Consider the following 17,661-nt stretch of genomic DNA (forward strand, 5'->3'; position numbering starts at 1 on the left):
CAGCTGCCTGGCTGCTGGCCGCCATCTTGGCTGACAGTTAATTTGCATAAGGATATGCTGATTAGCCAATGGGAAGGGTAGCGGTCGTACGCCAATTACCATGTTTCTCTTTTATTAGTGTAGATGTGTACGCATTTTCCCTAGTCATTACCAAAATATCCTGTGTTGCTTTTTAAAAATCCAGGATCCAACCAAGGATCATGTGTTGTATTTGGTTTCCACACCTCTTTAGTCTATTTTAATATAGAAAAGCATTCCTGTTTTTTCTTTTTCATGACATTGACATGTTTGAAGAGTCCAGGCCTGTTGTTTTGGTGAAATATGCTATAATCTTGTTCTGATTGCTTCCAGCAATTTTTGTCAGAAATACTATGGTGATACGTACTTCCTATTGCATTGCTTCAGGCCAAGCATGTTAAACTCAAAGGCTAACACGGGCCAAAAAAACAAGGTTTAAGTTTACGTGGGCCGCAAAAAAACCCAGAAGCTTTGATTTTCATAGAAACATAGGTTTATTTCGATAGAGACATGCTAAATACAAAGGGCTGAAATAAATGAGTCATCGTTAACATAAAATAATAGAACATTTTAATAAAATGCACAAATTAATAAGCGTAACACAAATAATCCTATTTTTCTTGTTCTCCGAAAGCAAAATATTTCCTGTTGCGCACACCAAACAAGTCAGTCCAAGAATAATGATGTGGCAGTTGGCTGATAAAATATTTGCTGCAAGTATTAGTGGAGAGAAATGGTGCGCCTGCCCATAAGGCGCGTAAGGGAAATGAATGCAACATGATTATAGTAATCAGTCATTAGTGAACGTTGTAGTTCGTTATTAATAATTATGTATAACAGGATATTGTAAAAATTAAGTTACGAAATTTTTATTAAAACGTTTCTTACATTCCGTTATATTGGCTGGGCCGCAAAAATATTCCTTGTGGGCCACATGCTGCCCACAGCAAGTTGGACATGCTTGCTTCAGGCACTGCCTGCCAATCCGCTGTAAAGGTGCCCCCTTGCCCCACATGGCAAGTGTAGGTTACTCAGGGTCAAAGAGAAGGAGTTGGGGGGCAGAAGTCAGATGGGTCTGCGTGGCCCCAGACCCTTGCTCTTTACCACATTGCCCTCTCTTCTAGAAAGGATTGTTTTTAATCGATTTATAATATCATAGCCTATGAAGTTCCACAAGTTACATACCTATTCTATTACAATATATTTAATGATGCTTTCAGTTTTTTACTTGCACATTTTTGGGAATAAATCTTGGTTCTTACTTCAATATCTTTACACATCAGAGAATCAGATTTGGGTTTCTTGACTCTTGGCCTTTTCTCCTAAACAGCTCTCCTTTTCCTTATGTATTCTTGGGGAAATGTCTGTCCCAGGGGCAGTTTCCTGGCTTGGTGAAAGTCCCTGTGCTGTAGTGGTTATGAGTGAGTGGCTCCTTGATCAGTGCTATGGGTGTGCCTTTTGTTTGCTTTCCAACTGCCTTTACTGGGCCAGGTCATTATCTTCTGTCATGCTCAGTCCTGTGAGGGAGGTGGTATTTGTCCCCATCTTCAGATGAGGAAACCAAGACTCAGAATCTAGGAGTCATGAGTCAAACCTGATTTCATCAACCTCCAGAGCATGGACTCTTTCTGTGTACCCTTCCCTGGAAGCCTCTTCAGTCCCCAGCGCCAGGTGAGTTCGGGGGGCAGGGCGATCCAGAGAGCACGGCCAGGTGCAGGGCGGCTCTGACAATTTAGCCCGGAGCTGTGCCAGGGTGGAGGCTGCCGAGCTCAGGCTGAGCCGAGTGGGCTTCTTGAGGAAGCAGTATCTAGGGCAGCCGTGGGCAAACTACGGCCCGCGGGCCGGATCCGGCCTGTTTGAAATGAATAAAACTAAAAAAAAAAAGACCGTACCCTTTTATGTAATGATGTTTACTTTGAATTTATATTAGTTCACACAAACACTCCATCCATGCTTTTGTTCTGGCCCTCCGGTCCAGTTTAAGAACCCATTGTGGCCCTCGAGTCAAAAAGTTTGCCCACCCCTGGGATAGGGGATGAGCTCCCCATCAGTGCTGGGGGATGATGACAGAGTTTCTTCCCTGGGCCTTCTGATATACCAGACACGTTGCCAGGATTATCCTGAACCTTGCCTCTGATCATCCCAGCAACCCTGCAGAGGGGGGCTGTTGGCTGTCCTCAGTGTACGGACGAGGATCCTGCCTGCGTGTGTAGCCATCTACTGATCATCTGCCGTTCATATCCAGGGTCCTCTGGCCCTCTCTCTTTCTTCTGAGCTGCTGTTTGCTGGCCACTGGCTGTTTCCCCGTGCGCTGTATGCAGTCATCCAGTGAGCTCACACCGTAGGGCAGGGGTCCTCAAACTACGGCCCGCGGGCCACATGCAAATACAAATATTGTATTTGTTCCCGTTTTGTTTTTTTACTTCAAAATAAGATATGTGCAGTGTGCATAGGAATTTGTTCATAGTTTTTTTTTTTAAACTATAGTCCAGCCCTCCAACGGTCTGAGGGACAGTGAACTGGCCCCCTGTTTAAAAAGTTTGAGGACCCCTGCCTTAGGGTATTGTTAGAAGTGTATGTTATCAACGACATATACTGTAATACAGCATAATAATAATTATACCTATGGTCACAGGCCCATTATTTAAGCATTTTATTTCTGAACACATCAGCAGTAGATGTTGTCACCCTCAAAAGTAAAATAACCAATTATCGTACCAGCAATATGGGTTTATTTCGGAATAGCAGACAATTGCAATCGGGACAAGCAAACTCGAGTAGCTTGTTGGAATTTCAATCTCCAGTCACCACATACAGTTCCTTTCTCAAGATTTCTTATCCATAAACTTTCTGTAATTTTTTATATCCAATTAGGTTATGTCTTATCTTTTTTCTTTCTTATTTTGGAACATTCATTTTACTTCAGGACAAAATTACTTTTTCTTCCCCTCTTACCAAAAACTGTATCTCCATTCCTCATACCTTCTTTCATTGAAAATACACATCCTATTTTTTCATATACAGTCATTTTCTTTCATCTTTATTATTTTCTAGTTTTATTTTTTTTAAAAACATTTTTTCCCCTGATAATTTCAATTTTTTGGTTCAAATTGACCTCAATTTTAAACACTTATAAAGCTTATCTGAAAACAGAAATGATCCCCACCGTTGTGGCTCAGTGGTTGAGCATTGACCTATGAACCAGGAAGGAGGTCATGATTTGATTCCCTGTCAGGGGACACGCCCGGGTTTTGGGCTCGATCCCCAGTAAGGGTGCATGTGAGGCAGCCAATCGATGAAGTTTCTCTCATTGATGTTTCTATCTTCCTACTCCTCTCCCTTCCTCTCTCTCTAAAAATCAATAAAGACATGTTTAGAAAAGAAATGATGCAAGGCAGTTACAGAATAATTGCAGGCTTACTCTTAGAGGATAGCATAATTGCCTCGAGTTACATTTAAGTGAATGTAAACTACATAATAAAGTTAAAATCAGCCACGTGCTTTTTGGGATTATAGTATGTGATTCATTCATGTCTTTGTGAGACTGGGAATGATTAGAACAGTCAGGGGCAGTAGGATCCCAACATTACTGCTGAAGAGTATTGCTCCGTGTTGAGTAGGGAGAATAAAGATTTCAAAGATGGGACAACAACTAAAGTTATGGCAGACCTATAAATATCTTGGAAGCCACCACCAGAATTTCCGGCCGTGCAAGTAATTATAAGAAATGGGGAAGTTCTTTTAAATAAAGATTACTGCCTGGCTACAAATCTAAAAAGACAAGGCAACAGAGTATGAGCCTATCAAAGAGCGATTATAGCCTGGCCTTGAGTTAGCACTTGTGTGTGACAGGACAGAAAGGGTGCTTGTTCGTGTATTGGCCTTTTCAGCCGTTGCAGACACTTTGGTTTGCTCAGTTCACTGTGGTATAAGCGCAGTGGCTTTCAAACATGTGGGGTCATTTCATAGCAAGAAATACAGTGTATATTATGGCCCATAAGTAACAAATAAGTTTAATAAATGGACATGTCTTTATTTTCAGTATATGCCATGCATGCACCCCATTTTGCATTTTATAAAATTATTCTCTTATTTATATATAGATAATAAATCTATAATCTGTAAATTATAGATAGAATTAAAGATATGTATTATACATTTGTCAATATTGGCAAATGTAGATACTATGTATATTTTCTATTTAACTAAATGTTAATCATCACTCAGCAATAATCTCTCACCACAGTTTGAAAACCAGGAAGTTGCAGTAATCTTTCTGGAGTAGGAGAAAGCTCTCATGGGAGTTCCATGGCTGCCTCTCTTCCAAAGGGCTGCCTGCTGCTTTGTCTGCATTCTCTCAGCATCGATGCTCATCGTTTGTGCAGAATTAGTGCTTAGTACTCAAGTGTTAACATTCTCTCTTTGGTTCATTTGTATTTTTAGCTCTTCCAACTTTTTAAACTATTTAGAATCTTTGCTTTTCAGTGAAAAGTAGAAAGCAGGCAGTTGTGACTGTTTTTCATATATTAGCATCCAGTAATAAATTAACAAAGTTATAAATACATGTCAAAATTTTTGGAAGTATATTTTTTCTCATAATAAACTTTTTTTGGGTAAAATTAAAATGCCAAAAGTGATTAAACTTATTTTTAGCATTTAATGTTTATCGAATTGGAAATGATTTAGATATTTAATGAATATCTGTTACTTGATTTTGACCTTATTTGCATTTATTTAAATTACTTGTTTTTAACAATTATGCTTGGATTGGACATTAAACCAGCTAACCAATATCTTATTTTCCTTGATGCCAAATTTTGTGACAGATAATATGAACTTACTTGATTTTTCAGTAAATCTAGGTAAAATGAAAGTAAATAATTTGAAAGACATACCTGCTTTAATTAAACCAACAACCTGGAACTAACATTAATGTCAAACATATTCCCTGAAATTCATTTGGGTTAGTTTTGATATATTTCTGACAGTATACTTAATTTATATAAATGCTTAATCTTTTAAAACTCATTAAATAGATTACAAATAAGTTTTGGTAATATCATTCAGAGATAGAAAAATATTACATAAACACACACACACACACACACAAAATACAGATAGACACAAACTGATTTTAAAATATTAGCCATGTCTCAGGCATAAAACTCAAAAGAATAGTTGGATCCAAATTGTGTTTCTGGCAGATGGACTAAGTTAAGGTTACTTGTTCAGATAGCCAAAGTTTTATATTAAAGATTAAAAAAAAATATGTATGCTGTAAGGATCCTTTTAAAAACTGTTTTTGGGGTTACTTTGTCCCTTAAAAGCTTCTGCATACCAACCAAAGGATTCATTTCATTGTCTCTGAGAGGTTTGGAATTCTCTCTTTTAAGAGTGCCTCTTAAGGTGGACTAAGTCAAAACAATTAGTAAATGGCCATTGTAATTCCAAACAGAAAGAGTACTCACCAGAAAGGGCAATGTCTTGATAAAAACAGAAAGGATAGATCCTTTATTACTATTACTTTGGTTAATTCTCATCTGATGATATTTTTTCCATTGATTGGTTGCCTCCCGCATGCAACCGGGATCGAACCTGCAACCCTGCAACTGTGGTATGTGCCCTTGACCTGGAATCAAACCCGTGACCCTTCAGTGTCTAGGCTGACACTCTTAACTCCTGACCCACACCGGCCAGGGTAGTATGAAACCTTTAAATAGGTCCCAGACAAAGTCAGAGAGCTTAAACAAAGGGAGGGAGCTTGGCATCTTACAGATTTACCTCACCAAAAGGAAAAAGACAGTTCATGGACGTGGAGAGCACAAAAGGCTCAAGCGGATGCCTCCCACAGTTCCAGGGGTTGTTAGTTCCTCAGGGGTTTGTCTCCTTTGGATCCCACTTCTGATACCTTATAATGTCATCTCAAAAATAAACAGCCAGCTATTTTATCAGAAAAACAAGTTTATTAGGGAATAGCATGGAATTGCAATATGGAACAAGAAAAATGTAGCAAGCTACAGGCAAGTTCGAAGAGACAAAGGGTAGGACAGCTTTTAGGAGGAAACTGGGGAGGGTTGTTTTGAACTGAAATTCATTGTAGGAGAACAAGAGTTTGAGGTTGTAGCAGTTTCTCATTTGGTGCAAGTGGGGGTTAGTGCATTATTGCTGGGGCAGGCAGGGATCTTTTTCTCTTGAAAGCAGATGAAATTCCTAAGTGAAAAATGACCTCCCGTGTCAAAATAATTCTTACCTTCTTTCTGCTGGTTATGTAGGCTGCAACTAGTGGTGCATGTGGGAAAGGTCCCCCTTCAGGGCTTCCCAGCACCTTGTAAAGTGAGGTTCCTTTATTTCATGATGTGCATGGCAGGTGCTGTGTGGATTACCAGGCGAGGGTCAGATTTGGAGTTGAAGGAGAGTGTTTGATCTGCATGTGTCCATTCTTGCCTGTGGTAATTATCTGTGACACTGGTTTTCTCACCAGTTTATTCACCATTTTAGAGGCTTAAATCTAAGGCGCCTAACCTGAGGCTACATTTGATCTTTTCTTCTCTGTGGACTTGTTTCTGGTGGATAGAAGCAGAATAGAGGGAAAAACTGAGCAGGCACCTGGAGTTCTAACAGTAAGAAGGAAAAAAAAAAGGAAAGGAAGAAAAGGAGGGGGGAGGAGCCGGAGAGAGAGGAAATCAAGATGTCTGTGTCACTGTCCTCTAAATACCCTTGCAGATTTCCTCTCCTTCCCTAGTGTTTCCTCTCACTCTTGATCCTTAGACAAGTCATAACATGTAACTTAATCTTGATTTGCAGCCAAAGTGATTATCCACCAGACACTTAGTGTCTTAGAAGATATCGTGGAGAGTGTCTCCGGGGAATCCACCAAGTCCCGACAGATCTGCTACCAGTCACTGCAGGAATCCGTGCAGGTCTCCCTGGCCCTCTTTCCAGCTTATATTCACCAGTCAGGTAGGAGCTGGCCGCAGGCCACACAAGGGTCCAAGTCCCTGCTTAGCTCTGTAGAGCACCCCCAGTCAGCAGTAGAGGCCTTGACACTGAAGGCAGAGGGCAGTGAGGTTTATGTGGGGGTCTGGGGCTCAGGCCCCAGGGAACCTTCACATGGGCCTTGCACCTGTGTCAGGTGGCACTGAGTTACTTGCCTCGTTTTTATTTTGAAGGCTTTGCCTTCTTCCAGTGTGGAACCTAAATGGCTGAGAGTACCGGGGCATTATACAGGAGAGGAAAGAGAACTTTTTTCTACAAATGCTATTTACTTACAATATGGCAAGGTGGGTTTGAGGTGGTGCCCTGCACCCCTCTCTGCCGCTGTCACTACGGGCTCTGTCTAGCTCTGTGCAGGTATGTGAGAGCATTTACAGTGGTAGTCTTGTCAGTCTTAGGAGATATTGGGGGTTTCTGAGTCAGCAAAAATTCACTGATTGCCTCTTTAAGCAGAGTTTGTGTGGCTGGAGCTGAAACATACTATACAAGATGGTTGTTTAGATCTGGAAGTGAAACTACATTAAATGGAAACAATGTTTTCTGACATTAATGCATTTAATGGACCAGGGCCACGCAATCCGAATACACCTTCATTGTCCACTTTTAGTCATTTAACCCCTAACTTAACCCCCACTGCAGGGATTATTGGTCATAGAGAGAAACAGCTAAAGCACTTTGGTGTCGACCCGATTGAGTAGTTCCATCAGCGTGTGTGCAAAACACTCCATCTGCAGTGAAAACTCTGAACTTGGCTGGGGCGGAGCGGCGAGGGAGGCTCCGTTTCCTATCTAGAGCCTCCTATCAGCAGAGGCTCACTGCACCAGAGCTGTTTTCTCAGCATGTCCCTAATCATTTCCCACTTTCCGTCACCGGCTCTGATGGTGTTGGGGAAATTTCTTCAGCAGGAAGCCTTAGAGAGATGATAGAGCAGATTGCAAGAGGAAGTCTGTCAAGCCAGGGGCTTCCGTTTATCCCTGTGTGCAGGCCTCTGATCATTTGCTTTGTCCTTTGTTTAGATGTGACTGATGAGATGCTGAGCTTTTTCCTCACTTTGTTTCGAGGCCTTAGAGTACAGATGGGTGTGCCTTTCACTGAACAGATCATACAGACTTTCCTCAATATGTTTACCAGGTAACCACACACCTGTTGTCCACGCTTTTCAAATTTCAAGGAGAAGTGGTGGGGCCCAGCTACGAAGTGTGGGACTTTTCTGCTCCTCTTCTTCACTTGCCACAGTGTTGGTTTCATGCTGGTCCCATTCCTTGGCTACTGTGTGGTTTCTTTTGTCTGCAGAGAACAATTAGCCGAGAGCATCCTCCACGAAGGCAGCACTGGCTGCCGGGTGGTCGAGAAGTTCCTGAAGATCCTGCAGGTGGTGGTACAGGAACCTGGCCAGGTGTTCAAGCCCTTCCTTCCTAGCATCATCTCCCTGAGCATGGAGCAGGTGTATCCCATCATCGCTGAGGTATAAGCGGCTGGGCTTGTCCTGTCCAATTGGGGAAGTAAGGAAAATGCATTGTGTTTTAAAGTTAATTTGTTAGTTATTTTATTTTATTTTTGTAAAATAATTTTGTCCAAGAAAGAATGCCTTTAGCTTGGTACAGTATTTTTATATTGGCTGAGTTAATTAGAACTAGTCTAGTGTAAGCAAGGTTGGTTGATAAAGATCAGCCTCCCTGGCAAAGAGTTTATAACTTTAGGTGAATATATAGTTTCCTACAGCAAACATTGTAATGAACTAGAGGCCCAGTGCATGAAATTCCCACCACCGCCACTGCGCTCGCCATCCTGTGAGCCCGGCTTCTGGCTGAGCAGTGTTCCCCCTGTGGGAGTGCACTGACCACCAGGGGGAAGCTCCTGCATTGAGCGTCTGACCCCTGGTGGTCAGTGCGCATCATAGCGACTGGTCATTTTGCTATTTGGTCAATTTGCATATTAGCCTTTTATTATATAGGATGTACTTTTCCTATCAAGAGCATTCATGATCTGAAGGATACAAGGCAAGTTTTCAGAATGATCCAAAGCTTTCCTTGTTATAGCAAAGCTCTCTGTTCTTCCTGGAAAACAGACAGACACAGCATGACAAGATCCAGAATAAGTAGATGAACTAAATTTTATGTAATAGTTACGTAAATAAGAGCTAACCTTTTTAAGTGCCCATATTAAGGCTTAAGTGAGTCCACTTGCTTTGCATCATTAAACACATGTGGGCCCTGTAAGGATTCCTGCCATAGAAGCTCATGCCTTCTGTCTCAATTTCATCTTAATCAGCTGAATTAAATCTATCTGGACCTTATCATTTTGAATTCTCCAGACCCATCTGGAATAATGTGACCTGTCATGCTCTCTAGTGACTTGGAGATTTTTGTTCAAATTAGAAAATATTGCTGAGCCCGCCTCCCTCTCATCTCCTCATCCCAGAATCCCAGCTGCCAATGAAAGAGGAGACAGGCCCAGAGAGCAGTCAGCCCTGCAAGCTGCTCCCCGTCCCCTGGAGGTTTTGCCTCCCCCAGGCCCTCTGCTGCTGCTTTCTGTGGCTCCTAAGTGCCCCTTAAGCCCATTTTCTATGGAGGGTAGATCTGCTTTAAGGTTTCTTACTTGTCTTTAGCTTCTGCAGTTGTATAAGATCAGCAGGTTAGTTGGACAGCGTTGTTTATCCTGGGAAAAGGAACAACTACCAAGACTCTATGACAGGTGAGATAGCTGCTTTGTGAATAGAAAAGCCATTTTCCTAGTTGTTCTTCCATTTAGTAGCCTTTTCTGAGCTTGAAAAGCTGAGTGTGTCCATCAGAACAGGGCCCCTTGGCACCGACCCAGACATTGTGTCTCAGGCGGCCCTGTCTCTGCCGAAGTACTCCTGGTTTGACCTGCTGACTCGGGGGCCTTGATAGGACAGGGGTGTGGGTGGGAAGCTGACAGCTTGCTGTTGCCAGGATCTCTGAGACCTCTTTGTTGCTCTGGGCCTGGGCTGTGAGTAGCTCCTGAGCCGCAGGAGAAGAAGGTTTGAGGGTCTCTGTGTGTCTCTGCAGCGCCCCTCCCCTGACGTGAAGGCTGAGCTGTTTGAGCTCCTTTTCCGGATACTCCATCACAACTGGAGGTACTTCTTCAAGTCCACTGTCCTGGCCAGTGTCCAGAGGGGGGCTGCCGAGGAGCAGATGGAGAATGAGCCTCAGTTCAGTGCCATCATGCAGGTAACGTGGAAGAGCTGCTGAGGTTGCCCTGTGGCCCAAGAACAGACAGGCCTCGTTCGGGACACCTGGGTCCCTTGCTGCCTGTCCCTTGGCTTCTCTGACACTCAGCCCCACTCCCTAATGTGGCCACTGCGACACGTACCGCCTCTGAAGCCTGTAGTTCGGTCTGAGCTCAGCTCTGCCTCTTAGTGCTGTGCACTTCATTCACTTCTCGGAACCCCAGTCTCTCCCTGTGCCGAGTGGGATGACACGGCACCAGCACCACAGGGCTCTCCTTCACTGGCAGCCGACTGAATAGGAGTCTCTGCAGGAGGGGCCCATGGTCTGCATCTGTAGAGAGAATTCTGGCCAGAACAGAATTGGGAGAGGCCCTGCCCAGTGCCTCGGTGCCCCTTCTCAGATCAAGTGTGACTGTTACAGCCTAGAGAGCGAGCTGTCAGGGGCGGACCACACCTGCTGTGAAGACGGTGGCCTCCCCTTGCCAGGGCGGCCGGCTGTCAGGTGCTCTTCTTGCTCTGCACTCAGTTGCATACATACAATTTGTGTTCAGAGTCTAGATCAGGGGTGGGCAAACTTTTTGACTCGAGGGCCACAATGGGTTCTTAAACTGGACCGGAGGGCTGGAACAAAAGCATGGATGGAGTGTTTGTGTGAACTAATATAAATTCAAAGTAAACATCATTACATAAAAGGGTACGGTCTTTTTTTTTTTTTTTAGTTTTATTCATTTCAAACAGGCCGGATCCGGCCCGCGGGCCGTAGTTTGCCCACGGCTGGTCTAGATTGAAGTGGAAGGTTTTCTTTTTGTTTTTTCAGTGCTTGCTTTTCCTCACCCTTCAGCCCCCCACCAGCACACATGCACGCCTGCACCCGAACTCCTTGTGTGGGGATCTCTCTGGAAAAGCACATGCCTATCCCTGGGCTTCCTGCAATCACTTTGCTGAACTTCCATCGCCAGCACCCCCCCGCAGGCTTCGGTGTGGAGTACTGTTTGTGCCCTCTGCCTTCCTCTTAATCTCTGTCCTCGCTTTTTAAGTCTTCTTTGTTAGACAGTATTGGTAAAAGCCACGTTGGAAAACAGTTTCCACTTCTAAGTATTTTACCTAAGATACATGAAAACATATACTCACTTGTACACAAGTGTTTATAGTGGCTTTTTAAAAAATTGCCAAAAGCTGGAAACATTTCAAATATCTGTTGCTGGTAGTGGGTAAACAATGATGCATGCATGTAAGAGCCTGCTGCTCAACAATAAAAAGGAACATATTGCCCTGGCCGGGTGGCTCAGTCAGTTGGAGTATCATACCATACACGAAAAGGTTGTGAGTTCGATTCCCAGTCAGGGCACATACCTGGGTTGTGGGTTTGATTCCCCGTCAGAGGCATACAAGAGGCAACTGATCAATGTTTCTCTCCCACATTGATGTTTTTCTCTCTCTCTCCTCTTTTTCTCTCCTCTTCCCTCCCTTCCTCCCTCTCTTTCTCTTACTCCCCCCTTTCCTCTTGCTCTCAAATCAATAAACATATCCTCAGGTAAGGATTTAAAAAAAAAAAAAAGGAACACCCTTAGCCAGTTTGGCTCAGGGGATAGAGCATTGGCCCTCAGACTGAAGGGTCCTGGGTTCAATTCTGGTCAAGGGCACGTACCTCATTTGCAGGTTCCCAACACTGGTCGGGGTACGTGCAGGAGGCAACCAGTGTGTCTCTGTCTCTTCCTCTCCCTAAAAATTAATGGAGAAATATCCTCAGGTGAGGATTAACCAAAAAATAAAAAAGGAACATATTATTATACAAACGGCAACGTAAATACATTATGATACATTATGGTAGGTGAAGAAGCTGGATTCAGAAGACTGTCTACAATTCAAGCATGTCAAACTCGCGGCCAATGGGCCGCATGCCTCATTTATTTAAATGAGGCATGCAGCCTGCCAGCTGTGAGTTTGACATGCTTGGCATGATTGCATTCTATTACATTCTGGAAGAGGCAGGCCTTGAGGGACAGGAAACAAGCAGTGGTTGCCTGAGGCCAGAGGGAATTTTGAGGAGCTGGAGGTGTCTGTATCTCCATTGTGATGGTGGTTAGACACTGGATGGTGTGGTCAGAATTATATAATGGTGACCCTCGATGGGGGGCGGAGGGGGGGATTTACTCTGTGTTAGACTTCAGTAAACCTGACTTGAAAAATAAGTGAGTGGAAACCAGTGGGCATCATAGAGATCACTGCAGCAGGAGTTACAAGACCCTTCTTGTAGCTTAGGAGCCAGGGGTCAGAATGACAAGGCCGTCCCTGGCTTATTCTAGGAGGTGTCCTGCACATGACTGGTCTGCCTTTCGTTGGCCTGCCCCACTCTTCCCAGTCTTCATTGGCACAAGGCTCTTTGTGAGGTTTTTTTTTTTGTTTTGTTTTTTTTTTTTGTGGGGGGTGGGGTGTCCTAACTTTTACAGCTCAGAAATTGCAAAGCAGTTTAAAAATTTGCTATTGCTTAATTCCAAGGCAGAGGCAGCTGGTTGTGATGAGCCTCTAAGGATTTTTGGTTTCTAAGACCTGGGATGCCAGGGAGAGGGCTTATGGGAGTTTGAGTGGTTGGCTTGAGGGGAGGCTGAGCGATTTGTCTTAGTTTTTAGCTTCTTGCTTCAAAGATAAGTCTTCCTGAAGGAGTCCAGAGGTTCATTACAAAAGATGTAGGATGAGGATGTGAGGGCGATCTGGCTGTGACATCTGTCACCCCATTGATTGCCAGGGTTGATTCGGCTGACCTGGCTGGCTAGGCGGGTGTCCCCTCCTCCCTCACCGATCCCATATGCATCCCTCCCGAAGCTGCGTGCTCGGTCAAAGAGGGCGACCTTCCCCCCAGAGGAGAGAACCGGTCTTCTTCGGTCAAGGGTATACGAGTAGCTGCACTCCCCTGATAGAACCTCCAAACAAGCTGTCAAAGGTGTAGAATGAGACCAAAAGAAGTCAGGCCCAGTGGGAAGGACTTAAGAGATAAGACTACATGGGGACATTCCTGAGATCGGATCAGACAGGCTGGAAGACGAGATACAGTGGGGCCTTGACTTACGAGTTTAATTCGTTCCGTGACGGAGCTCGTAACTCAAATTACTCGTATGTCAAATCAGTTTTCACCATTACAATGAATTGAATGCTGGGCTGATGTTGTGACGTTCGCTGCGCCAACTAGCGGTGGGGTATCTGAAGCTGACTCGTAACCCGAATTTTAGCTCGCAACTCAAAGCAAAAAATCGGCCGAGAGACGGCTTGTATCTCATAAAACTCGTTAGTCGGGACACTCGTAAGTCAAGGCCCCATTGTAGTAGGTCCCTACCCTGCATCAGCAGAAGGAGCCACTCCGGCGTGGGGGAGGGTGCCCAGAGGGCCTGGCCTGGTGGAGTTTAATGCTGCTTGTAGAATGGTGGTCTTATTTCTTGGACAGGCTTTTGGACAGTCCTTTCTCCAGCCTGACATCCACCTATTTAAACAAAACCTCTTCTACTTGGAGACACTCAACACCAAGCAGAAGCTGTACCACAAGGTAAGTGCCCATTTCTCCGAAAGGTTCCTCATCAAAGGCGCTGGGCCCTGGTCGGGGACCTGGAGAGGCCCAGGGGCCCTGAGCCTGCTTGCGGCCAGCACTCACTCTGGGCTCTGTCTGCAGAAGATCTTCCGGACCACCATGCTGTTTCAGTTTGTGAACGTGCTGCTGCAGGTCCTGGTCCACAAGTCCCACGACCTTCTGCAGGAGGAGATCGGCATCGCCATTTACAACATGGCCTCTGTGGACTTTGACGGCTTCTTTGCAGCCTTCCTCCCCGAGTTCCTGACCGGCTGTGATGGCATGGATGCCAACCAGAAAAATGTGCTGGGGCGGAATTTCAAGATGGATCGGGTGAGGAGAGAGGCCAGGCTGAAGGGAGGGTGGTGTGGGCTCAGTGAGGGGCAGGCTGCCTTCCTGTGTGGTTTGTACCCTTATGGCTCCGAGGCAGCGCGTGCCATTCCTGATGACCCGGCGCTGTGCCTGGATGGAGGGGTACGTGCTTTCCCCAGTGTTGGCTGCAGCAGCACTGTGTTTTCATCTCATCCGCCACTGGGCCCAGCGTTGGCCCTGGCAGCCCCACTGCTCTGTCTCGGCTTCTTGGTACTTACTGTCCCCGTCCAGCACACCGCTGACCAGCTGCTGTTTCCTCGTGGGCTGAGAGTCACTGCGGCCGGCCGAACTTGCAGATAGGCGGGAAGATGGGCGTTCCGCAGCTGCTTCCTGGGCAGGCCCCCAGCTTAGAGATGGGACCCCGGCTCTTCCCAGACCACCCCGCCTGGCTCTGCATGGCCTGACCTGCTACCAGGTCCTGGGAGGAGCCTCACTGACAACAAAACCCATCCCCTCCCCTCTTGCTCACCCTCTTGCCCGGGGAAGGTCTGGTGGGCTGTCCTCACCTGGTGCTCAGCGTTTCCTGTCCTGGGCCTTTTTCTGAACACTCACTTTCATGCGCGCCGCCCCCCCCACCCTCCCCCCTTTCGTTTTAGCTGGAAGCCTCTGCTGCTTGCCTGGTCAGTTCTCCCGGAGCTTTTCTTAAGGGATAGGTCATTTCTGCCTCTGACCAGTTCCCACTTGAAGTGGGATCTCTTCCACCCACATCCTTGGGGTTGTGACTCCTGTGCTTGTCCCTGTCTACGGGCTCCCTTCAGTCTTCAGATGGATGTGCCGCTCCTGCTGGAGCAAAACCCTGCATCCTCCTTGTTTGTCTCGGCCGTGATGTGTATCAGGACAGCTTTTCTCAGACTCGGCTCCTGTTTTCCTTGTCTTGGAGTCTTTCTTCCCTGGCACTTACCCTGTTTGCTCCTGGGCTTAGAGTTCACTTCAGCCACTGGGTGTTCCCTTTCTTTTTCTAGAGCAGCAGTCACCAGCCTTTTGGACCTCGTGGACCACCAGGTCCGCGGACCACCCTGGCGACTGCTGTTCTGGAGTCCAAATTCCAATATTTAATGATCAGTTTCTCCTGAGAGCATTATCTGTCAACTTCTTGATTTAAAGCAGTGGGCTCCAAATTTAGCCACGCATCAAAGCTCCTGGGTACGTAAAACACAGAAATGGATTCCTGTGTCCACCAGGAAATTCAGATTGGAATTTGGAAGCCGCTGATTTAAAAGAGACCTGTTGGTATGTTTTCCTGAGGAGGACATAAAGGAATCCTTCACTCACTCACTCACTCACTCACTGTCTGGTTGAAGCCAGCTCCTCGCAGGGCCTGGGCAGGAGGTGGGCACCATCTCTGCCTTCATAAGGCCCTGGTGGGAAGCCTGGCACAGCAGCGCTGTGGACCGCACTGGCTTTCTGATGCGTGGGTCCTGTTAACCCCATTCCCAGGCGAACCCAGGCTCAGAAAGGCCAGCCCTCAGTTGGCAGGTACAGAACTTGGGAATGGGAGAGCAGGGGTGGGCCACGCCTGGCACCCTGGCTCCAGGCCTGCGTGTGCTGTCCACAGCAGGTGGGCCAGGGCCCTGAGAGCTCAGCGGAGCGCCGCGGACCTGCCACTTGGAGCCAGGAAACAGGCCTCTGAGGCCCTTTTTGGCAGAGGCAGGCCTTGTGCTGCAGCTTGAAAAGGGGAGGGGAGCCAGGGAAACGGTGGTGGGAGGAGGGGAGCTGGAAGTGCCTTGCTGTTCTCTGAGCCCCCGGCCAGCGGAATTTCAGGTGGAGCCGCCCACTCTGTGACAGGGAGCCATTGGTGTTACTCACCTTTGCCCTGTGGTCCGGCATCGGTATTCACGATCTAAAGATGAGGGTGCGAACCTCGGCCACCTCCTGGTGCTGCCTGGTAGGGTATGGGGTTTCAGCTGCGAGGAGCCTCGAGGTTTGCAGTCTGCGGCCCAGTGGGTGGTGGTCAGCAGGTGAGATCACGGGTTGGGCGGGCTCCTGCAGGGTGTCACCCTTAAGTGGCAGGGCCTGCCTGGAGCACTGGGAAGAGGAGTTTGCGGACATGCTGGACAGGACGCGGTGAAGGAGAGACACACAGGCAGCCCGACCAGTGCCCCTTTCCCTCCTGCCTTGTCACTGAGGCAGGTTTCCTAACCTCCATGCCTCAGAGCCTGGCCGTGCACACGAGGGCAGCCTCGCCATGATCTTTCTCCCCGCAGTGCCTGTGCGCTCACAGAGTGCGGAAAGGAGTGGAAGTGGCCCGTTGTGTACAATGTTTGGGAGCTCGAGCACACCCTGGGGTGGAAGTGCTGGTGGGCGGGTGGGTGACGTGGGGTGCTGGGTGCGGCCAGGCTGCAGCTGTGCCCATGCCTTCCAGGACCTGCCCTCGTTCACCCAGAATGTGCACAGGCTGGTCAACGACCTGCGATACTACAGACTCTGCAACGACAGCCTGCCCCCGGGCACTGTGAAGCTCTAGGTGGCCTGCTTCCCGGAGGAACTGCCTGCTTCCTGGAGGGCCGCCACCTGCACCACTCGCCTTTCACCACAGCTGTTCACCACAGCTGTCTCCTGGACGAGCCTCGGTCACTCCTTTGACTCTTACACTCTGAGCAGTGTGGCCTGCCCTCCGCCCTCCTCCATGCAACTCTCCTGCTGCCCACCCAGCAGAACTGGCTGCGGGGTGTGTCTTAGCACTGGTTGGAGAGCCTGGGCATCTGGGTAGGCGGAGGGCCATGTGGTTGGGCACCAGGAGATCCTGCGGGTGCTCCCTGCAGATCATGCGCCAGTCAGTCGTGAGACAGAAATGCCAAGGACCACTGGGACCGTGCCACCTTCTCACCATTCCACCTCCCTGCCCGCTCCGGCCTCGTCGGCTATGGAGAGATGTGATGTTGGAATTTTTGGCACTTCTACCAACCCCCTCCCCCCGATTGCCTTGAAGTCTCTGCTCTGTGTTAGAGATTGGCAGACTCATGAGATTTTTTTGTTCTTGTTTTCTCATCATTCCATTGTGATACTAAGAGACTAAGAAGCTTAATGAAAAAATAAAATGCTTATGTTGTTGTTATATAAATGCTGGTTAGGGGGCTTCCTTGCAGGCAGAGCCCTCCAGGGCTGGCGTCCAGGTGGGGCTGCCCTGGGCAGGGGGGCAATGAGAGAGGAGGCTGGTTTGTACCGTGCAGGGGCAGAGGAGGACCATCTTGCTAGGGCCTGACCGCACCCCACCCTCTTCTAGATAACATCCCGCTAACCCTGGCGGGGATACAAGGTTCCCATTTCTCATATTCAAAGAGCAGGGGGACTTCATGGCGCTGACAGTTAACCTAGTGGTGGAGGTGGGTGTGGAGTCTAAGGGGAGCCGTGCCCCACTCCTCCGAGAGAAGGGGTCCCTCCCAAGGGTGCCAGCCAGGCACCGCCCTCAGTGGGCTCCTGATGGGTTGTCTGAAAATAGCAGTTGGAGAGGGGCAGGGAGGGAGGGGAAGGATGTAGCTGGGCAAGGGTGGGTGTGGCTGGGCTCAGGGCTCATGGGTGTGTCTGAGGC

General features: G+C 47.3%; 1 protein-coding gene across 1 annotated transcript in view; it reads left to right on the forward strand.

Annotated features, from left to right (window-relative positions):
* Positions 1-17,193, forward strand: part of XPO6 (exportin 6) — a 90,759-nt gene extending 73,566 nt beyond the window's left edge. Inside the window, exons 16-22 of the mRNA XM_014542951.1 lie at positions 6,823-6,978; positions 8,028-8,142; positions 8,305-8,476; positions 10,041-10,202; positions 13,641-13,739; positions 13,863-14,093; positions 16,495-17,193. Coding sequence (XP_014398437.1) covers positions 6,823-6,978; positions 8,028-8,142; positions 8,305-8,476; positions 10,041-10,202; positions 13,641-13,739; positions 13,863-14,093; positions 16,495-16,596 — 1,037 coding nt within the window. The 3' untranslated portion in view covers positions 16,597-17,193. The remainder of the gene's footprint in view (positions 1-6,822; positions 6,979-8,027; positions 8,143-8,304; positions 8,477-10,040; positions 10,203-13,640; positions 13,740-13,862; positions 14,094-16,494) is intronic.
* Positions 17,194-17,661: the final 468 nt, after the last annotated feature.

Source organism: Myotis brandtii, unplaced genomic scaffold (genome assembly GCF_000412655.1).
Source record: "Myotis brandtii unplaced genomic scaffold, ASM41265v1 scaffold317, whole genome shotgun sequence".
Lineage (NCBI taxonomy): Eukaryota > Metazoa > Chordata > Mammalia > Chiroptera > Vespertilionidae > Myotis > Myotis brandtii.